General features: G+C 37.8%; 1 protein-coding gene across 1 annotated transcript in view; it reads left to right on the top strand.

Annotated features, from left to right (window-relative positions):
* NPAS3 (neuronal PAS domain protein 3) overlaps nucleotides 1–23882 on the top strand; it is a 757552-nt gene that overhangs the window by 139935 nt on the left and 593735 nt on the right. Inside the window, exon 3 of the mRNA XM_065871683.1 lies at nucleotides 22256–22500. Within this exon, the coding sequence (XP_065727755.1) occupies nucleotides 22256–22500 (245 nt within the window). The remainder of the gene's footprint in view (nucleotides 1–22255; nucleotides 22501–23882) is intronic.

Here is a 23882-nt window from a genome sequence, read left to right as displayed (position 1 = left end):
TCAATGGTTAGAACGTACACATCCTTTCTTCCCGTTCGACTCATCTGCCAGGTGTTGGCGATGGTGGTTGAACAGGAGCGCTTTGACAGATTAATTTGGGGTTAAACCCTGGCTGTTCAAGTACTTAGCTGGGAGACTTTAGGCAAATAATGTGACTGCTTTAAACTTCCCTGCCCTCATCCGTGAATACATAACCATATGGTTGTTTAAGGATTTGGTGAGAAAAACCATATGAAGCAATTAATTAGCATAGCACTAAGAACATAGTAAGTGCTCAGTTATTAGCTACTTTTATTAAAATCTTTTTTTAAACATTGGCCAATGGGAAATACAAGGAATGGATTATAATTTCTTTAAGTTTTTTTTTTTTTTTTTTTGCGGTATGTGGGCCTCTCACTGTTGTGGCCTCTCCCATTGCGGAGCACAGGCTCCGGACGCACAGGCTCAGTGGCCATGGCTCACGGGCCTAGCCTCTCCGCAGCATGTGGGATCTTCCCGGACCGGGGCACGAACCCGTGTCCCCTACATCGGCAGGCGGACTCTCAACCACTGCGCCACCAGGGAAGCCTATAATTTCTTTAAGTTTTTAAAATGTTTTTAAAAATAGATCACATAGTGTAATGATTAGGAAACATTCTCTTGAACTAGGTAGCCTTTAGATGTGGGTATAAGTTCAAATATTTAACACGTGGTATAACCTGGACACTAACACTTCAGAATGGATGCTGGCAGGTGGGTCTTGCCAGTATGGGCCAGCCGAACACCAGTCAGGCCTTTGGAAACCCTTCTTTTGGAGTCAGTGATGATGCCTGTATTATACATATATCATGGCATTGCCATTTGATGTCTGATAAGAAAATATGGCATCCTACATAGTTATATTTTAGTCAATCCTGAGTTAGGCAAAATAGTGTTTTTGTTTTAACTCCCTTGGTGAAATTCTTGGAATGAAATGGATATATGAACTGAGGGGGAGGGGCCTTAGACCCTCTAGTAAATACCCTTCTCGTCCATCTTATAAATTAGAAGCCTGAGGCCCAGGGAGGAGAAGTTCTGTCTAGTGCCCGCTCTACTCTGTGCTTCTTTCTAGGAATCAGTACTTCCCCATGCTTTGAGTATGGGATCCTAGACAGAGACTGGGTTTTGATTATTCAGATTTTTGCCAAGACTGAGGTCATTTTTTTTCTGAACCAAATTGGCCACTGTAGAATGGAGATATGGGCAGTGCAGAAAATGGGGGTGAATATGTGTCCACTTTACAAAACATCTGAGAGTTGTGGTTGGTAGGAAAAAAAACCTGTTACTGTTTGCTTTTTTGGTGATTTCCTTGTGTTTTCCTCACCCAAGAAGTCAAGAGTACAAAAATCATTCTGATTAAGTTGAAATTTCCAGCTGGGTTCTAGTAAGTTGAGGTTTTACCTTGACAAAGAAGTAGCATTAATTTCCCTGTGCTTTTTATATGGTGATTGTACTCTTGAGACTCAGACCATTCTATCACAAGCAGAGAGTCACCTTGATTATCTAAACATTTGCCTCATTTGCTACTTGCTGGTAGAAGTTCTTTTTAAGTAGCACCCTCTGTGGTTTACATTTTAATTTACTTTACATGTTAACTGCAGAGGGAGGAAACAAATGACTGTCTCCTCTACCTATACTCTTAAAACGTGTTTTGAGTCTGGTCAAGTTGCTAGTACTTGTCTTTCTGAGTGTTAGAGTCTTCTCTTTTACCATCTGGTTTCATGTATACAAGTTCTCACTTTGTTTTGGCCCTTTATATTTTTATTCAATTCAAGATTCCTCTGGAAATTTTTTTTCTATATTCATTTCAAGTATCTCAGTTGTTTTACTTAGGATTAACATTGTGGGGATTTCTTTCTGTAAGTTAGTTTGAGATGCAACGTGCTTTCGATTATAGGCTCAAGCTATTGTGTAAAGTCAAACCAACGTTGTCAAGGGTGCTTTGTGAGCGCCCACTCTGGGAAATCCCACTACGAGGGGAAACATCATTGCAGTGATTATCCTAGAAAGAGGTATGGTCTCACTGTATCATTAACAGAAGCCCGGATGGGCAGCAACAAAACAAATATCTACACTTTTTGCAAAGTAATTTAGCTTTAAAAAATGTACAGACTGGAGGTTGGAGGTAAGGATGTCCATCCTAGAGGATGACATAGTTAGTGGAAGCAATTTTAGCCCAGTCAATTTATAATTACACCCAAAAAGTCTTTAATTAATGACAACATAATATTTCTTCTTTTCAGACTTTATTATAACCTCTTCTCCTATAAGCTTTTGCTAGCTACAGTGAAGTTGCTAGAACACATCTCTTGATATAAGTAGGGTTTTCAAATTTGTTTTCAAATATTAGTAGTTTAAAACCATGAACTGCACACGATCCCTTTGTGTTACAGTAAGAAAAATGATCAGCACAGGCATTTTCTTCATTTAGCTATGAAGTAGATGGAAGGATCTGAGTTTTAAACTTATTTGGCCATCTTCTTTTTCTTTTTTTTTTTTTTGTTTCATTTCTTTTGATACCACATCCATTTCTTATCTCTTCATTTTGCAGTAATAGAAGAAGCCTTAACAGTTGCAAGATTACATATTTATATCAGGGTTCAGACTGTGAATTCATTCTTTTCTAGGGAAGCAGAAAAATCATGTAAAAATGGTGACCACATGTTGACAGAATGCATGATTTAACAAAACCAAAGGCAATCATTTCAAAGAAAAATGTTTTATTTTCTGCCAGCAGAATATAATGGAGAGAAATTGGCTGGTATTATTTTTAAAAATTGCCCAAATCACTGTAGTTAGTGTAAAATTGTCTCTGGAACTATTTCCTGTAAGTTAACCAGACATATGATTGTATCTTTTATATTTTGAATACTGAAGCTCACATTTCAACTGTCTTGCATGGAGCCTATCAGGTATAATAACTCTTTGTAAAGGTGCTTCCTTTCCTCTTTTAGTCTCTTCCATCTAAGCTTCTACCTTCATTCACCCCAAACTTAGAATACTTATAGTTTGGGTCTTTCCAGAACTTTGAGCTTAATATTATTCACCAACAAATCAAGACCACGAGCTCCTCAAAACGTGCTGCTCCCGCCTGCAAAAGTTCAAGTGAAATTAATGTAAACATTGTTTACCTGTTAAAAATTCTCCACACATTTCAGTTGAAAGATTTTATTTAACATGTGGTTCATAGGGCTTGCTGTTTTTTTCTTGGTACTTGAAGTAATTTCAGACCTTACACACTGGGACCCGCTTATGCTTGTGGGTATAGTAGGTATTATTAACAGCAAATCAGATTTATGTGTCAATGAAAGAATAATGCAGTTTGATAAGATTCCAATAGTCACATACCTTTGAGCAAGCTCTAAGGACATGAGTCACTCGATGGAATCTTGGTGGTTGTATCGTTCCTTCGCCAGTGATGTTTTTAATGGCCTAATAGGTACTGAAGGCGTTATGGTGGTTGCTTTCATGTGATTCATAGTCCAGATCATCCTATGGGATTCAAGCCTATATTTTGGAAGAACTATGGAGTTAGCTACACAGGCTGAAAAAAGGATAAATATTACTTGCCTTGAGGACAGATAGCAGTATTGCATTTGTGTCTACACAGTGCCCAAAATACTGGTGCTCACCAGATATAGATGATGAGTTGACCTGGCTTTAGCCTGATGGTAGACAGCGACCAACATGTGTTTGTTGATTCCTTGTTCCATATGTTTGACGTCCTGTGAGAATGTTTGAGGACCTTATACGATACATAGAAAGTAAGCAGGCATACTTTAAAACGCAAGCTTTGCCATCATTTGAAACTCTGTCACCCACCAGTGAAAAAAAAGTTGTAATTTATGTTGAAAACAGAGCTATAACTCTTCTATAAATGGTGTTCTTCTTTTAGCTAGGACAGCTGATATTCGTTATTATCCATAACTCAAGAGTAAGTGTTTCATGCTCTGCTATGTCAGTTCTGGAGAAGACCCAGACTTTCCTTTGGAAAAGTGGGAATGAGAGTAGTTCATTGTTATTAATCAGAAATTTTAGTTAAGCCAGTTTTCACGTGTTGTCCATGAGTTTAATAGCCACGCAACCTCATTGCATGGATTGCATAGGATTTCACGTGAATGCTATGTGAAAGTCGAGTTGCGTATTTACTTTTGGAGATTCTGTGACTGTATTAGATTCTAACAGGCTGAAGAGAGGGAGGAGGGTCAGAGGAGGACGCACCACTTTAAAACTGCAGAGAAAATGGGTAATAACTTTAATACACATCAGACATATTCCCAGCAGTTCCACTAATGTTATGTGACAAAAACACAAGTGAAAATAGAATCCTTAAGGGGAAAGATGTCCTAGAGAACAATCTCTTTGTTTTTCAGGTGAGAAGACAGAGCCAGACATTAAATGTCTTGTCTGAAATTGTAGAGCTATTAATGGCAGATCTTGGCCCAGAACCCAAGTCTCACATCTTATAGATCAGTGTTTGAGTATAATAAATAACTGTGATTTTCTCAGTCATATTTTCCCTTAAATTGAATAGCTTCCTTATGTTGACCACCTGTACCTGCTTAATTCACTCTACATATTTTCCAGATGATCTGTCAGTTACTTTAGTCTAGACCTGCTTACAAATCACTCATACACACATCAGTTTCATCTGGGACTTCCCGCTGATAGCATGAAGTACTAAGGGGGACCTGTCTTTAATGGCTCAGCCTCTTCCTGACAAGGAATACAAGTATTCTGAGCACAGAGAAGAGGGAAACTCTTACTTTTCAATAGAAAATCCCTCTCTCGGAACTTCCCTGGTGGTGCAGTGGTTAAGAATCTGCCTGCCAAGGCAGGGGACACAGGTTCGAGCTCTGGTCCAGGAAGATCCCACATGCCGCGGAGCAACTAAGCCCATGAGCTACAACTACTGAGCCTGCGCTCTAGAGCCTGCAAGCCACAACTACTGAGTCCACGTGCCACAACTACTGAAGCCCCCGCACCTAGGGCCCGTGCTCCACAGCAAGAGAAGCCGCCGCAATGAGAAGCCTGCACACCGCCACAAAGAGTAGCCCCGCTTGCCGCAACTAGAGAAAGCCGGGGTGCAGCAACAAAGACCCAACACAGCCAAAAGTAAAATAAATTTAGAAAAAAAGAAAAAAAAAGAAAATCCCTCTCTTTTGGGAGTAGTAGAATTTCTTTGGCACTAACATGTTTTCATACGACCTCCACCTCACCTAAGCATCTATTAAACTGATGCTGTGAAAGTGCATGGATGGGTGGATCTTCAGGCGGTATGAGCCCCTCACCCAAATCTGTGCTATCCAAACGAGGACGCACAATACCTGTTGAGTTCATGTGAAAGCTGAGCACATTGACATGGAGTAAAGAGGCATTATTTTCCTTATTCCTGCTTTTCATGCACAAATTGTCTAGGAATTTAGGCAAGCTCATTTGTAACACACAGTATAAAAGACCTGTGCTTGATTTTGCGTGTTAAGATATAAATCTACATTTAGCACGTAGTGCCGTTTAAATGGATGCTTATAGAAATCATTAGGGAACGAGTCAAGTTTGCTCTCATTTTCTGCTTGCCATATCGTTCACAATTTATATCAAATTTTGTAAAATCAGGAATTGTCTTCGTGCAGTTGAAGAATTTGGGGTGATTTTTCTCTGTAAGCATTGGCTTGGTGTTTTCTTCCCTCTCGTCATCATGGCCATACAGGTATTGATAACTATGCATCATGACCGATTTTTTTTTAAAAAGTTCTAAAAAGGCTTCTAAATGAAAGCTATAATTTTGTATTGAATATTTAGTGACATGAGCAAATCACTTGCTCTTTGCCCTTACGGATTTTATAATGTCACCAGAGTTTATCCATAAAATTGTAGCCTACGGTTGGGCATACGCAATTCCTTATAGTATTGCATATATAGAAGGCAGCGGAGGGAGGCACAAATTGAAGTGTATCTGCTCTGGAAACATTCCAGCAGTGAGTGTGTGTGTGAGTGTGTGTGTTTGCTTTTTCATTTCGGATCTACTGTACAGTCAGTCCTAGAAGCTGCAGATGAAGAGTGGTGCCTGATCTCATATAGGAATGTTCTTTTTTTTTTTTTTTTTTTTGAGGTATGTGAGCCTCTCACTGTTGTGGCCTCTCCCATTGCGGAGCAAAGGCCCCGGACGTGCAGGCTGAGCGGCCATGGCTCACAGGCCCAGCCGCTCCACGGTATGTGGGATCCTCCCGGAACAGGGCATGAACCTGTGTTCCCAGCATCGGCAGGTGGACTCTCAACCACTGCGCCACCAGGGAAGCCCAGGAATGTTCTTTTGTTTGCACCTGCTGTGAGTGAAGTTGACTAGAATTGTGCCATTCTGATCTATTTCATACATCAGCAGACTCTGCACATAGACATCATGGCCTTCCCTTCCACCTGAGCTGTCAGCCTCCATCCGAGAGGGAGAAAGATACTGACCGAGATTAGGAGCAAATGGCCAGAAGGAAGTGAGAAGGCCCAGTAGGGGAAGCAGATGTGCTTCCCTTAATAGATCTATTTTTGTAATGATAAAATATTCATCTATTTAAAAATAAATACATAAGAGGACAAAAAAACCCATACCCAGAAGCAGAAGAGATTCAGCTATAGGAAAACAGTAGTTCCAAAACTTTTATTGAACTTCAGGAGGTCTCTCTAGATGGCTGTCTCATTATCTGAAACTTGTAGAGATTTAATAGCTCACCTTAATTTGTAGGTACCCTGCCATCTGAAATCTTTTCTCTGTGATCTCTTATGCATTCTCTTTGGAGCACTGCTTCTGTCCACTTTTTTGTGTTTCTGATAGCACATAAACAACACAGATCTAGCAAAGAGATGCAGTAATTATGTGAAGATCTGGGATTTCCCCTTAGAAATTTCCACCTGTTATGTTTCTGTCTGACTTGTGGGAAGGATGTACGGTGATCCGGTGTTCTGAATACGACAGTGTATGATTAATAAAGGGAGATGACATGGACTCTTGACATTTCTTTCTCCTTGCCTCAGTTTGGTACTCACTATAGCACCACTTCCAGAGTGTAGAAAGGGGAAGAACTGTTTTGAGAATTTAAATATTTTTGTCAGGGAAGAATTTATGAGTATTGAGGTTTGGCAGGGAGAGAGGAGTATCTGTGTTTCTTCCCTTTCTCTTTCCCTTCCCTTCTTTACTATAAGAGCATCCCAAGGACTGATTTAATGGGTAAATTTAATTTCAAGAGCAATACTATTGGATGTGTTGTTTACTGTCTTAAATCATGACTTTTAAGGACATTCAGATCATCAACAATTGTCTTTCAACAAATACTTACTGAGGACACACTATACACGCAAGACAGTCTCTCAACTTTATTATTGCACTGATAACAACAGAGTCTTGTTTAGCATGCACTTTAAGAAATTGTCAACAGAACTTAATCACTAATTTTTGGGGGGGGGGTTCATTCTGACTCATTTGGAAAAGAGCTGTTTTAATTTTTCACATCCTACTTCTCTACCATTTTGATCGCTCTCTGCTATTTTAATTTTTAACGAAAGATTTTTTTATATATGATGCCATCATGGTGAACTGACTAAAATTTCAGTTGTGGTTAAATGTTTGAAACTGCTTGGGTGAAATGTGGTGAATGGATCTATGCACAAATATGCATATGAGTATCTTTAATTTTCTGAGCTACTTTTAATAATAGGTTAGATCTTATGGAATAGTAACTGATCGAATTTTTTCCTGATTATTTATAGAAAATTTGTAAAACAGAGTAAAGTGAAAGGAGAAATTCTACCACTCTGAGACAAATAACTGTTAATACAGTTTCTTTTCTTCCAATATAACTTTCTGCATTTCTCTGCATTTTATGCTTCTTCCTCAATTCTTCATTGTCACCTGACTGCTATAGCTCTTTATATCCTGTGCCTTATGTACCCCATGATTAAATGCTACTCTCAGGAAGGCTATTAATGGTGTTAAACCATAGATTGCTAACTGCCACAGGCCAAATGAGACCCATAGAAGCCTGCAAAAAGTTGCATTTTTAAAATGAGATGCTCAGTATTTTCAAATAATTGAAGATTTTAATTTAAAACGATCTAGATTTCTGGCTTCTCTTAAGAAGGAAGACTTGGCAACTTTGGGTCCACATTGCCATCTAGTAACAACTGTTTTTCCTGAATAATGTGTGCCCCCGATTGGCTAGGCAAGCGCTCTCCAGTTTGCCATAGTCCACACCACTCCCTGTAACCTGCTCAACACTGAGGGCTCAGTTGCCATTTATTGTCACGCTTGCAGTGCTTTCTCTCACCCCGTCCTCTTTATTCACCTGTATAATTTCGTTGGATTCTGCAGGTATTTGAGTTTGTGATCTCTAACTTAAATTCATTTACAGTAGACTAATAATAATTCAACAACAACAAAAAACTCTGACTCACTCTTCTTGCATATATGAATTTTATGAGAAGAGATATGACCAGATCCAATGAGTGATTCTCTGAGAGGGAAACTGTGTAGAAGCAAATGAGGGGGCAAAACTGAGGGGGAAGAAAACAGAGTTTGAAGGACAATATATATAATTCAGTCCCCTTAAAAGAGTGGTGTGTTTATGTGAGCGTGTGTGTGTGTGTGTGAATGTGCATGCACACACATGCAAGTGCACCTGTAAGTATTTGAAAAGTGACTCTGGTAATTCCCTGGTGGTCCAGTGGTTAGGGCTCCGGCTCCAAGCTGCCAGGTTCACAGCCACGGGAACAAGACAAAGTTGCTGAAGAATGGCTCTTGGTAACTCACCGACCTCCACACTATCTTTGTAAGTGCACTGTTGGGAAAGGCCACTGTTTTCAGAAGTGAAACTCAAGACTTAAGTGATCTTTTGTTGGCTGATAACTCAAAAGGAGACCTTGAGGGAAAATCTTTTAAGATGAATATCTCAGCCCAAACAAAACAAAATGAAATGCAGAGAGGACTGAAGGTGAATTTAAGAAAGGGCTCCTGTAAAGTACCTGTGGGTGAGTAGAAGGTTGCGAGATATCCATTTTGGTCAAGGACTGTATTGGGATGACAGGTCAGGGAGGAAGTATTAAACCATAGGTATACATTGTGTTTTTTAACTATTTGGTGCCTTATGGATTCAGATACTAAGGTTGTGGAGGCTTTGTTGTAAGGGCCAGTTGAGCAAATCGCTGGCTTCCCTTGCCCTGTTTCAATTGAACAGTCCCTTTTACTCAGCTTACAAATCAATCATCATGTGCTTTCCTACATCTGAGAACTTTCTACCAACAGTTTGGATTCCTGTTACTATTAAAGTTGTAATTCTTCAATATCAGTAAATTCAGTGCTGACTTGCAACTAATAAGGTAACTGGGACTTTTTAGTTTCATGTATACTTGTATCACGGTACAACCTTTTGTTCTTCCATGAGGAGCTTGCAAACTCATGAAATAAAAAAAATGCCTATTTATTTTACCCTTATTTAATTTCATGTTTTAAACATGCATTTTATACATTGAAATATTACCCACCTTTATCATCCTGTTACATAGTTACATGTGGCTCAGAATAACTTAACTTGTAGTTCCTCCAAGTCGGATTTTAAGGAGAGGACTAAGCATCTATCAAGGTTTTTCAAAAGAAGGTAGGGTTTTAGAAGGACTTTGTTCCTAAGTAATGGAAGCCTACAAATAAACAAGCATTTCCTATGTTGTCCTGCTTTATAAAGTACCTCAGTGAGGTATTATGACTTCTCAGATTAAATCTCGTACGATAATCCCTGGCACATAAATGTCTTGTCTGCTGCATATATGTAGTCTAATGCCATGGACCCACTGTACCACCGAGGGCCAACACCTGTTAGAAGTGGGAGGTGTAGCAGTCAATGAAGAAACAATGATCCTGACTGTGATAGTTTGGTCAGTGTTATAGAACTTAGTAGAGATCTCAAGATACCGTTAATTGAGGCAGCTTCTTAACCAAGACTTGAGTCAGGGTCTGAGATTTGGCTTCAGGAAGCCCATTCTGTGCAATATTTTGTGTGTTTATTTATCTGTGTTTTCTCCCAGGTAAGAATCTGCATCTGCCATCGGGTTGTCAAAGAGTTAGTGACACACGGAAAAAGTCGGTCATTAAATGGTAGCATACTCCATCCCCAACCAGGCAGCTGGTATATTGTACACTGGGCAACATACTGCTTTGGGGTTTAGGGGGGCCACAAAAGGCACAGGAGCCCAGGCTGTCTGGCTGAAGGACTCAGTCATTTGATTGGAGACTCACGTGGGATAACTCGAGGAGGGACGAAGGCTTCTCCCAGCTTTTTCAATTCCAGTTCTCTTTTAGAGGAATGACCAAGCCAAGCATTTTCTCGAAATATTTTTCAGGCCCTATTATTGCAAGAAGTGGTGACAGGATGGCATTTGATAGCACTGTCAGGTAAACCATTTATTAAATGAAAAATACCTTTGAGCATCATAGTACTTCTGAGGCTCAACTTAGAGTCCATAAAATTACATTTATGTTGTTTTCTTCAAGAAGTAATTTTTATATTAAAAATACATGTTTATTGAAGAAACTTCAGAAATTAGTTATCTCCTGCCCCTCTCCCATCTTCTGACCCCCAAACAAGGAATTTCTACCACGTGGAAATTACCAATCTTAATATTTTGCCTTGTGGGAATTAATCCTGGTTTGGATATATTTTCTCTGTATATATAATTATGCATATATCGCTATAGTTGTCTGACCCACTATACATGCTGCTTTATGAATTGCCTTTTATCACTTAACATATTGTAAAAAAATTTCCCCAGTCACTGAAGATTTGTTTCAACATCTTTGTTCAATATCTTGAGAATATTCCATAATTTGTTTCTAAAGTCTATCAAAGAGGCAGTGAATATTCTTTCAGAATATATTTATTTGCCTCCTTAGTCAGCTTAGGATATGTATTTCCCTAAGTGTTCTCTAGAAATTGTAACACTGTACACCCCTGGTAACTATATACCATGCTTTTGGAACCTTGATGAGAGGTTAAATAAAAATACATGTCTTTTAAAAAAAAAGTCAGTAAGGTAGGGGTAGGGTATATTGTCTCTTTAGACTGATGGACCTGTATTCTCAATTGTAGTGTTTAAAGAAAGCATGACCGTTTCACTTATTTCTGTTAGGAATGCAGGCAGTTATAGTATAATGGTGTGTTCATTGATGTTAAGTAAAAGTGTGTGCTGTTTGCAGTGTTCACATGACCATAACTTTCATTTTTCATGCTTAAAGATCTTCAAACTTGTCAAAGCATGCTCTCTCCTTTCCAACTTTCTCTTATCAAGCTTGAAAGTTTTCAAAAGCTTTCTTCTACTTGGTTGTGCTTTCAAAAGTGTTTGAAATCACACTTAAAAAAAATTAAAGGAAAAAATGAATTTTCCCTCTAGAAAGGTCATTTGAATTTGAATTCCAAAGTGACTTAGTTTGGAACTTAGAGCAATTAACAGCAAATTTATTTACTCCAAATTGGAATGTGTTTATAAGCCTGAAAAAACGGGATTTATCGGAAATTTTATTAACGAATTAATGTTTTCATAACAATTATGATGGAATTTATATGGGTGATTATAAATTATATAAAACTTTATCGATAACTTAATGGTTGTGTAAATATAATTGGGAGAAGGGGAATCACGAGGACGTTATTGCTCTAGAGGCAGCGCAGTGCGGTGGTGAGAAGGACATATTGGGGTCATCTTGCCAAGGTTCAGATTCTAGCTTCAGCTGTCATTGGCCTTGGGCAAAGTTACTTTCTCTCTCTGTGCTTTGATCTTCTTATTTGTGAGATGGGAGGCAGTAACATTTCCAGGGTTACCAACTGTTCTGGTTTGCCCAGGACCGTCCTGCTTTTAGCACTGAAAGTCTAGGATCCAGGGAAACCCCTCCCTGAGACAAGAAAACTCCTAGTTTTGGGGGATGAGAGCAGAAAGTTAGAGGGAAGGTATAAAACCCATTTAGTTGCCCCCCAAAATAGGGTCTGAAAGCAACACTGTTTTAGGGTCAAATATAATCAGCGGAGATGATCTGCTTTTCATAGATGCTGTTACTTCCTCCCCTCCCCTTCTGATATTGGCAACCATGAATTAAATGGGATGATGCTTAAAACACTTAAACCCTGAAATTTAGTAGACATTCAAAGATGTTTGCTTTTATGATTATGGTGCTAAATAAGGTCAATGCTTTTCTTTGACGGTACTGAATAATCTTAAAATGTAGAAACAACATGTACTTTCCTGTCATTGATATTATGAAAATTAGTACTGTAGTTCCTTGGAGTGATAGAATTCCATCAGTGGCCCTTTAGATGGTTAGTAAAATGTCCTGCGGTCACAGGGTGCCCACTATTCCTTCTCATTTTGCCTTTCAGCAGAGATGCTCTGACCCTTTCAAATATTTAGCAGTAGACTTTCCTCTCAATGTGTGCTCACGACTTGTGTTACTGCTAATGGAAGTTACACATGTGTGCTCACCGGGATGAGAAAGCCTTTATCCCACGTCGGGCAAAGACCCGTGATCCTGAATCTCTTTCTAAACTTCAGACCTGAAGAGAGCAGTGCAGGGAATTGCTGCTTTCTCACTATATTAGCTTCTTCAATTTCTTTTTAATTGGAGCCTGCAACCCAGATTCTTGTAACTTCAGAGGGATGAACAATACAAATTAAGATCTGGGTGCTTTCCAGGAATGGCTCAGCTGAAAGAAAAATTTTTTTTTCTTTTAATACAGTTGTGGCTATTCACAAATCACATGCGGTTGCCTAACGAGTCCATATTTGCTTCTGAGGTTTCACATTTGCAAACTACACTGCTAAGAAAGTAAGTGATGTGTTCACCCACCTCTGGTGTGAGCTGACTGATTTAATGTACACAACAGATAAATACTAGAATAGTCAAAATTCTAAACCAGTAGCACAGAACCTTCAAATACAAATATCTTACCCTTGTTCAGGACATTCATTTCTCCCCAAGAATTCTTTTTAATGTATAAGACTTCAATTTATGTTTAAGAACTAGTAAACTATAGCAGTTTGACAGCCATTCACACTTAATTCTGTGCATTAAACCAACAGCATTCTTTTCCACAAACATCCATTGTTAGGACAATGCGCTCAGACAGAATTTATGAGAAATGGAATTATGTTACCAAGGAGATAGCATTTACTATAATGAAGAGTAGATCCTAGAAAATGGCCCCTTTTACAGCAGCTCAGAGCAGAGCCACAAAAGCAATTGATTGGTCTTGGCATTTAGTCTTATATCAGCTGTGTCATCCATAGCTTCAGGAGAGAGAACACTAATCTAAAGTGACATTTCTGTTCTGGCGGGCTTTTCTGCCCTGATGAAAGCAATTACTTCATTCCTAAATGATAATTTGCAGGAGTTTCAACCACTTTAATTGATAATTTTTTTTTTGTTCTGAGTTCAATTGTGAAGTGATTAGCTGATTTGGTAAATAGAAATTTAAGGTGTGAAATATACAAGTTGCTTCAAGGTAAAGTGCTATTTATTGGGTGGAGAGAAATTACTTGATAAAGCTGCAAGATTTTTTTTCATTATTATGGAATTGCCAGTTGCATAGCTTAAAGTTCTGGGGGAAAATGAAGAACAAAACACTTTGATTCAGGAGGTTTTTGGCAGACACCAAAGCATACAATGAATAGTTTGGTCTTGCTGTGGTTCATTCAAGGGTTATTTGAATCAAGGTGAACATTGGTTGAAAAGGATTGCTCGGACCTCTCAGCTTTCTTTATTACTATTCTAATGACTCATTCTGGAATTAAATCCTCTTATTTAAAGTGTTAAGAATAAAAATGCTCATTGGCTAAAACCAATTAATTTAATTATTAAGTTCAAACATACACAAGGCATTTTCTGAAGATGAGGGAAGGCATTCAATTGAATGGCTTTAATTACTCTTTTGATCTATTTTACCACAAGTCAGAAATGGGTCATGATTATTCAATCAGAATATATCTTAGTTTAAACATTTTAAGGATGCGTCTTGATTTTGATACTTCATTGAATGTTAGCAGTTGCAGAGGTTTTTGACACTGGTTTTAAGCAATCAATTTCATGATATTTTCTTACATGGGGGAAAAATAATGGTCATTTCACATGTTAAATGAGAAAAATAAGGCAAGAATGAAGGTCAAACTGATTTAGCACATCAAGCAGTCTTTGTCAGCCAAGCTTAATATATCCTGAGTTTGTGGAGCAAATGAAATTTTGCTGCTATGTTACACTTTGCTTCCAAACAACCATTACAACTGGTTTTATATATTGTGTGAGCATCAGACCATCAAACAGTGCATCTTTACTGACATGTTGCTGCAGCGATGATCTACAGCAGCAATCTGCCATTTATATAAGGGCAAAATGTGCATCTATATTTAGTTGTGAAATTGGCCTATTATACTCTTGATGTTTACAGAGGCTAACATAAATTAATGATGACAGCTATGAGCAGTGCATTACTTAAGCAGCAGAGTTCTTACCTTGAACTTGAAGGTTCCAGTTTTTACTTCCAGCATATACTATACTGCTTTCTTCACACCTTAAAGGAAGGTTTCTGAAATTACTACCTTTTCTTGAAGAGCATTAAAAGACTTCAATTTGTGAATTATGTTGTACATAATCCTACCAGATAATAGTTGTTTATGCGTTTCTCAATTCTATTACCTTGTAAGAATGCTGATATTTACAATCATGGGGAAAAAGATACTTCTGAAAGACTTTGATTCTTTGCAGTTGGCTGATTTGATTGACTTTGAACTCTATGTGATGTCAGTGTGCGGTGGGCTGTTTTACTGAAAGTAACCAACGAAGGGCAAGCAGTGCTTATAGAATCTTTACTGTAGTTTTTCCCTGGGAAGTCTCCTCATTCAGCTCATGTCAGGGCAGGTGTAGGTACCAGAGTAACTATAGGTCTCACCGTTAACTATGACCAGAGATCTGACAAGTATGCAGGTGTTCAAAGCTTCATGAGTTAAAATGCTGCAGCCTTTGATGAATTTTTGATGGCTGCATTTTTAATACAGGTCGACCTTCTTCCTTTGAGGCTGCATGCCAGATTAATTGATAAATAGTAGAAGTCTGTAGTGCTGGGTTCTCCTAAGCAAAACAAGTAGGAAAATCCATAAAAAACTGCCTGTCCGGCTCCTTAGAAGTACTTTAAAAAGGTAAAATTTAATGATCCTACCTTTCCTTTCCCCTAGTTAGACGAACAAAACCTGCCGTGTTCCTTTTTTTTTTTTTAATAAATGTATTTATTTTGGCTGCATTGGGTCTTTGTTGCTACACATGGGCTTTTTCTCAAGTTGTGGCGAATGGGGGCTACTCTTCGTTGTGGTGCGCGGTCTTTTCATTGCAGTGGCTTCTCTTGTTGTGGAGCACAGACTCTGGGTGCGTGGGCTTCAGTAGTTGTGGCTTGCAGGCTCTAGAGCACAGGCCCAGTAGTTGTGGCGCAAGGGCTTAGTTGTTCTGCGGCATGTGGGATCTTACCGGACCAGGGCTCGAACTCGTGTCCTCTGCATTGGCAGGCTGATTCTTAACCACTGCGCCACCAGGGAAGCTCTCCGTGTTCTTTTATAAACTAGTTATTGTATTCTAAAAGTTTACATGAAGGTGTTAAAGCTGAGACTTAGAGGATTTTTGTGTAAGAGAGTGTGGATCTGTCAGTAATGTCCATATAAGAAGCCATTCCACAAATATAATTATAAATTGTAAAAAAAATAACTGATAGAAATCTATGCTATGAAGAAGTCATTGGAGAAGAAACATTTAATTAAGCTGACTTACTTCTGTTGTTCCTCTGTGACAATTATTACTTTTGCTCTGTTATATTCTGTAAATCTCTAGCTATATTGTTTCCGTAATCATTATCGCCATTTCTATGAAGTAGGAAACCAAATAATCAATTTTGCAAAACTAAATTTTACAAAAGACCAGCCATAAAAGATAACTTACCTCTTTTACTTTAATGAGTCATCATGTCCAAAATTATCTGTTTTGTCCACCATGGACAAATGGCCCAATGAAAAACTGACACCCTTATCCAGCTCTGTGGCAGCTTCAGAGAGATTATAAGTCCTGAGTCAATTTCATAATATTGGCTTTGTGATAGTGGCAGTACCTATGTTTTTTTAAGTTTTTACCTGTTTTTCCTGTCTCATTGCTGGCTCAAGTAAAGTTTCATGATTCAGCCTTGCTCCCGATGCGGAGGCCAGAGCAGGAAATGCTGCTGCCCTTCCAAGTTTCTTCCCTGCTCCAGATGTTCTGGCTGAGCTCTCCATGGTCCTGGATTTGGGGCTTTGCCTGACATTAAAGAGAACTTTCAGATTTGTGATGTTTTGGGAGACACTTTGAAAGATCTTCTTCCTGCTAGGAGTACCACATATACTCTTTCTGACTAATAATAATCATTGCAATTTTCAAGTCTTCCATAGAAGCTTTCGCCATCTTCCTGAGTAACCCGTTCCCTTAACTACTGTTTGGATGTTCAGTTTTCTGTGTAAACAAAATTGTGTGTCTCAACCATTGAATGCCACTTTTTCTACCTTAGGGAACAAAAAAATGGCCCCTTATTATTCTTACTACAGGCAATCATGTATTTATAAACATTTAACCTTCCATTAATGAGACATGTTTTATTTTTTATTTGAACGAGTTATTGAGTATACCTGTGGTGTAAAACAGATAGACCATAGGCATAAAGAGGACCATAAGGAAAAATCAATATCTCTGCAATCAAGTAGTTTTATTTAACTGAAGTACACAATGTGGTATATCAGAACCAGTGGATAGAAATCATATTGGTGAGAACAGAGTGTAAATTATAAATGTACCTTAAAGCATAGAACAGTCGGTGTGACCTGAGCTTAGGTTTTCATTTAACACATCTTATACTGTATTGCTGTGTGCCAGGCACCACTGTAAATATTTTACAAAAATTACCTCACTTAATATCAACAAGAACCTTATGAAGCAGATAGTATTATCATCCCATTTCACAGGTGAGAAAAACTGAGGCAAAAGAAGTTAAGTAAATTGCTCAGGTTTACATGATTCATAAGTTACAGAGCCAGGATTTAAATACAGGCAGTCTGGCTCTGCAATCCACACACTTACCCTCTGCCTTCCGCTAGTGTGGAGATATGCTGAGAGAGGCAGCAGACAGAACTTAAAGAAAGTGAGAAGCGTGAGCTGAGAGAACATGGAAGGAGTTTCAGAAATCAGCAGTTTAGGGTTGTCACCAAGCAGAAGTCAGGCCTTTGATTTCATTTCTACTGTCACTGTATGGGAAATAAAATTTACTAAAAAATGAAGGTCACAAGTGGCAGTTTGAGAGGACAATGAGGAAAACAAATAAGTATTCGGAATTATAAAACTGTAACCAGAGTAAAAAAACAACAACAAAAAAAAGTGGTAGGAAAGAGGCTGCTGGTTAAAGAAAATTACGAAGAATTGTGGAGGAGTAAGGTAATAATCAGATGTGGTACTAGGATCAAAACAGTTGAGCTTTTGTCCTCAGGGAAGTCTTACAATTACCGTAATAATAGTTAATGCTTATATAACGTTTACAACATGGCAGGCATTTAGCACTTTACATATATTAGCTCAATTACTCCTCTGAGCAATATTGTGATGTATGTACTAATATAATGTCTATTTCCCGATGAGGAAACTGAGGCCTAAAGAAGTTGAGACACCTATCCAAGGTAGCCCAGCTAGTAACTGTGTGATGATGTGAATACTTACAGTCTGGGTACAGAGCCCCTACTCCTAACTCCTGTGCTTCCAAGAAAGTTTAAGGAAGGGTTGACTATATTTTAAGCATTCTTAAGTCTTTCCAACTTATTAAAATTCTTAGTTGTAAAACTCTGAAGTAGACTCTATCACATTTAGAGCCTTACAAACTATCTTAACTGTTATCACATTATTGACCAGAGATGTATTAATACATCTTTTGTTACCCAAACGTTATTGACCAGAGATGTATCAATATCACTTACATAACAAATTGCTGGCCACAGGCATTAGTTTCCACAAAAATCCCCCGGTTAATAATAAGTTAAAATTTAGAATTGTCCAAGGGGTTCACTTCTTTGTGGTCTACAATATACTAACATGAAATTATCATATGAGTCATTGCAGTGGTCCCAGGAGATTTGCCAAATACTCCTTGTTTGTCATTCTCATGATCTAAGATGATAAAATTGAGGCTCAACTTAGTGACTTAGAATTATAAGTGGCCTACAGTGGCTAAAGTGGGTCTCATAACTCCTTCATTGGGACTCTTTCCGCAAAATATACAACTTGCCAAAGGAACTTAAAATAGATGGAAAGATTTAAAAACTCACTTTACATTTACAAGCACTGACTGCTAAATCTTCATTCTCAGTAAACTCTTTTTTGATTGCTTGTCAGCTATGCTTTAAAGATATAACTATAGAATGTAAACATTGTTTCAAAGTGTTGAACGGAAACATACTTTTAACCAAGGTATTTCTTTAGGATAAGTTAATTCTAGCAACATCAATGGCAAAAAGAGGGCAGAATCCAACTTTATAATCCTTATATGAGGAAATTCTATACATTAGATTGTTATAATTTTGGTTGGGTGCTGGGCCCCTTTTGAAAATCTGAAAATCATTTACCATCACCCCCAAAATATACCCATATATACATAATTTTGCCTATGATTTTCAGATATGTGTGTGTGTGTGTGTCTGGAAATGGTTGTTGATTTTGTTGCTGGTGGTGGTAATTATTAGAGAGGATGATACTGTCGTCATCAAAGAGAGTTGAAATTTTGATTTGTGGAGGGTTTTCTGTTGTTCAGAGTCCAAGTGAAAGAACATTAAAGCAGTGGGAAGTTTGGACCCAAGGAGTATTTACTGTTTAATCGTATTTTAGGTGGCAGAGATCAGGCCATAACATTCACTCACATATAGTCAATCCATTCTTTCTCTAGTATTTAGAAATGCAACCATAATGTTTTGGTTTAGAACAGAATGTATAAATGCAAATTTATTTTAGGTTTTAATGTAGTCCTTAATTCAATTTGAGAATTACTTGTAACTAGGCTCTGTTTCACAAAAGCAGGCAAAAGATTAATCCACGATCTGTCCTTGTCTTAAGGACTTTAGCTTCATCTATTGTATCAGCATCTCCACAACCTTTATAATCCTTTAACTGTATTTTATTGCTGTTGCCCTCAAAACCAGTTACTACTTATTACAGACACAGTGCTATCATTCGGAAAGTCTTCTGTACTGTGGTGTCAGCATAATGATGTGATGTGGAAGTCATGGAAACCCATTGTTATTAAGATTATGGCTAGGACGATTACTCCAGTAGGGTGACACAGTTGTGGGTTAGAGATTTTTTTAAAGAGGGGAGAGGTAGAGAAGAGAAAAACGATAAGGAGGTAGTATGGGAACACATAAAGTAAGTGGTATTTTAGAAAAGTCAAGGGTCAGAGTGCAATGTTTAGGCAAGGCACCCCAAAGCCTTAGTGTCCACATATTCCCCTTCTTTGAGGAGACAGAAGAAGTCATCTCCCCTCCGCCTCACCCCTGGAGCTCATTGGGTTGATCCCTGTGATCTTGGGCTTTGCCTACCCTTAGGATTAGTTTTTTTTTCCTTAGATTATTGATAAGCCTATGCAGAGATATCAATTTCAGAATAACCCACTAATCCTCTACTTGCTTCAGTTGAATAGAGAAATTCCTAGTGTGACTATTAGTAATATTAAATAGATAACAAGTGACTATTAGTAATATTAAATAGATAACAAGTGAATCCATTTGTGACCACTTACACTATGTGTAAGTAAAATTATATATAACATCCATGTAAAACTTCTGGCAAAATTGGCCTCCCAAATTATTACCCAATTGCAAAATGAGTCCCTGCTCCATTATTGACCAAGTGGCATGTTCTGTTTGGCTCGCATGATTTTTAAAAATGCCAGTTAGTTAACATAAAATTAACACATAACATAAAATTGGAAGTGCTATGTAAAAATTCAGATTTTGTTTTCTAGAAATAGCAACAGCAGAAATCTGGCAACACTAGGCATGCCTTCCCCCAAAGCAGCACATGCAAAGCTGAAATGGTGTGCGCTTTCCTTTGCCTGGGATTTCAGCCTCCACTTCTCCACAGGTGGCCTCAGGCCTCTTTACTCATTGACATTCCCTGCCTTCACCCTGCAAGCCCTTGAGTTTGCAGCCCCTGCTCCAGAGCTCCATCATAGTCACTTACTGGACCAAAAAGAAAAGAAAAGAAAAAAAAAAAAAAGTAAGTTCAGCCCACCTTCTGGAGTAGTATTCGATTACAAGAACACAAAAAGAGCAAAGCATTGAACTTGAACCACTGCACTCTACAAGTGGTAGAGAAAAATTGTCAAATGACATAGTTCTTTTGGCACAACTGACTTAAATGGTGTTAGATTACTTTTATTATATAGAGGGAGGGCTATGAATCATTGTTTTATCCTAAGATGTTGACCTGGGTCCTGGTTATACTTATACTTTATCAGATTGTAAGGCATCTCTTACTTTTACTGACAATTTTCAACAAGCCACACTGAGCATTTAAAGAAGTGAATGGAGGCCAGCTAAAATTTTGGGAAATAAATGGCATAACATGTCTTTTCTTTATAAATTAGTGATGGTTCTGCTTATCACCAACATCAAGACAAAAGTTTGTCACCTGTGACTGCTTTGACTCTGAAAATGATAGCATTAATTTGTCTAGTTCTGAGAAATACATTAGTTAGCTAATGTAGAATATTTTATTAATAGAGTGAACATGAAACCAGTAGGGGTATTAGCCTAGCAAGTATTTGACCATAGCATTATGGCATTGCTTAAATCACATAGATATTCAATAAGATACCTGAAATGTCTGCAGTGAAAACAGTGTCTCCACTATGAACAATATCAGATGTGGTCTAAGGTAATAGGGAATGTTATTGCTCATACTAAGAGATTGAAGCCACACTGTTGGTCTCATTTTAATCTATTCCTCTGGTCTTGCTTCCTTCTTATTTCTCTTTCTTGATATTTTGTAATGGGAAACCAGAATGCTAGATTCAAAGATTTAAAATGCCTTCAAAGTCCAATAAAATGGATACTTACAAATGATGTTACTAATACCTTGATACTATAAATATTGTCCAATTATTTATCATCACAGTCTGATTTTGAATTTATTTTTCATCAGACACAAAACGGAGCAGTTCAGAGTAGGTGCACTTCTCCTGTCAGATGCCCACACACAACTTCAGTTGTGCTAGATTCTGCCTTCAGCAATGTGAGCAAACTTCAAACAGAAATGTACATGAATAGCTAAAGGAAAATACTGGATCCCACCTGTTGCCTCTTATGTGAAGTAATATGTCTATAATGTTTATAAATTTTAATGACCCATACAGGGCTTTATCTTTCAACATTAAATTTATGTTATCTTAAATTTTGACTTTTCTGGGTGATATATTTTATTCTCTAGTATCTTAGAGAGTCTATCCATCTATGAATGTATGTTCATTAATAAAGAATTAAAGTATTCTCTTATCAATCAATTACCAGTGCATTTATATAGTTACATTGAAATCTTCATTTCCAATAAGATGTTTTCTTTATGTGACAAGGTCATGATTCTTATTGAGGGCTGGAAGCACATCAACATTTTATTTGTTAATTCTGTGAACTGTGTGTTTACGCTTTGTTTCTCAAGATGGTAACTGAAATAAATTTTTTCGAATGTGTCCTTCTGATGCTTTACAATTCCATAGTGGTAGCCGTTAAATGAACAAAACCATTAGCTTAAGAATAGATATATAAATACAATGCCAATCGTTTAAATTGCTCATAGCTGATAACATCAAGCATCACCTGTAAACCTTATGTCTTAGAAACAATTAATATATCTCAGTGCATAGGTGATTGGAGGAAAAAACTTAACAAGCAAACTATTTTTACTCATTGCACTTGAGTTTATGGCATATAAGCCTAGAAGTAGAATTTATGGTTTTAGAGGTCATTGTCTGGAACTCCTTTTACTATGTCCCTGGAATTTTGAAGATGACTTTGGTAGATTTTTGCTGGGGAAAAAAGAAGTAAAAAGAAAAGCAGTTTATGCTTGATGACAGAGTTACATGTTCTAAACAACACTTTTCCACTCCTTTGATTCCAGTTTACAAGCATTGAGAAAGGAGAAGTCCCGGGATGCTGCTCGCTCCCGCCGGGGGAAAGAAAACTTTGAGTTCTATGAATTGGCCAAGTTGTTGCCTCTTCCTGCAGCCATCACTAGCCAGCTTGACAAGGCCTCCATCATTCGACTTACAATTAGCTATCTGAAAATGAGAGACTTTGCTAACCAGGGGGACCCTCCATGGAACTTGCGAATGGAAGGCCCTCCACCTAACACGTCAGTAAAAGGTAAGGTTTCAGCCACTGTTCATCCTGGAATATGGTGGTCTGTAGGTGTCTCTAAGATGAAATGTTTACCATCATCCTTTCTTCTTTTCCTGCATATCAAATCCTTTAAAGGGATACAAATGTGGAAATCTGAACTCTGCATGAGAAAGACACCGTGTGAAGGTGAAATAAATCTCTTCTATTTCTATTTTATTTTCAAAAAGTCTGTCAGCCTAAATATTCTGTCACTATAGATAAGGTTTCAGGGAAATGAGAATGAAATGACTTAACGTTAATATGCTTCTTGGGTTTAATTTATGTTATGCTAATACATGAAAATTATTATTAAGGGGTGGAGTATGAGAATATTTGTTAAAGGGTAGGGCTGATATTTTCTGGTTTTAGTTACGAAAGAGAGGATGGGAACAAAGTACAACTATAGCAGGCATTTTGAGTAATGATTTCATTGACCAACAAAATGATCAATGTATGTATTAATGTTTCAACTCTATGCATGTTGCATAAAATTTATAAATATAAACATGTATTTGTGCCCCCGATCATTGGTGTCGTTTCCCTTAAAACTTATTACTTAGAAATTTTAGGCCTTCTTCACTCTGATACTTAAGAGGATTATTTTCTTGTTTGTTCTTGAAACGCCTAATAATTGATGAGATTTTAAACATATGAATATGCATGCATATGTTTATTGATGTACATGTGGTGTTGGCCATTGATTTTCTGTCCTGAAAATGTATCATTCAAGGCATGGGATGGGATCTGCTGGGTTTTGTGCTTTAACCTTGTATCTAGGCCCTTGATGAGCATGGAATAAAATTGGACATTTGGTGGAATTGTAGGCAGCCTCCTCTGGGGGAGGAATTAGATTCTTTAGTTATGTGATTACACCTTGACAATGACTTATGAAGTCCCTATACTCTTGGCTGTTGTAGGGAAGGGTACTAGGGGGGAGCTATAACCTATTATAGGATTCAAATTAAAACGAAGGGTCAAAAGCAGTGACTATTGGCAACTCAGTGCTAAGAGGTATAATCATATGTATGTATGTACCTGTGTGAATCTGTTTGTATCTTTGCTCTTGTTTCTTAGAGATTGTGTTTCTTAGGCTTATTAGAGAAAGAAAATTAGAATTCAAATTGTAACAGGTTATTTTTCTCTAGAGCAGGGGTTGGGAAACATTTTATGTAAAGGCCATATAGTAAATATTTTAGTTTTGGGGGAGTACTCAACTCTGCCATTGTAGCATGAAATCAACCATAGATAGCATGTAAACAACAGGGTATGGCTGTGTTCTAATAAAACTGTACTTACAGAGCAGGCAGCTGCCACCAAATTTGGCCCACAAGCCAGAGTTCACAGACTCCTGCTCTAAGTATAAGAAT

Source organism: Phocoena phocoena, chromosome 2 (genome assembly GCF_963924675.1).
Source record: "Phocoena phocoena chromosome 2, mPhoPho1.1, whole genome shotgun sequence".
Taxonomy (NCBI): domain Eukaryota; kingdom Metazoa; phylum Chordata; class Mammalia; order Artiodactyla; family Phocoenidae; genus Phocoena; species Phocoena phocoena.
Note: the sequence above shows the minus strand (reverse complement) of the source record. Positions and strands in the feature narration are given on the sequence as shown.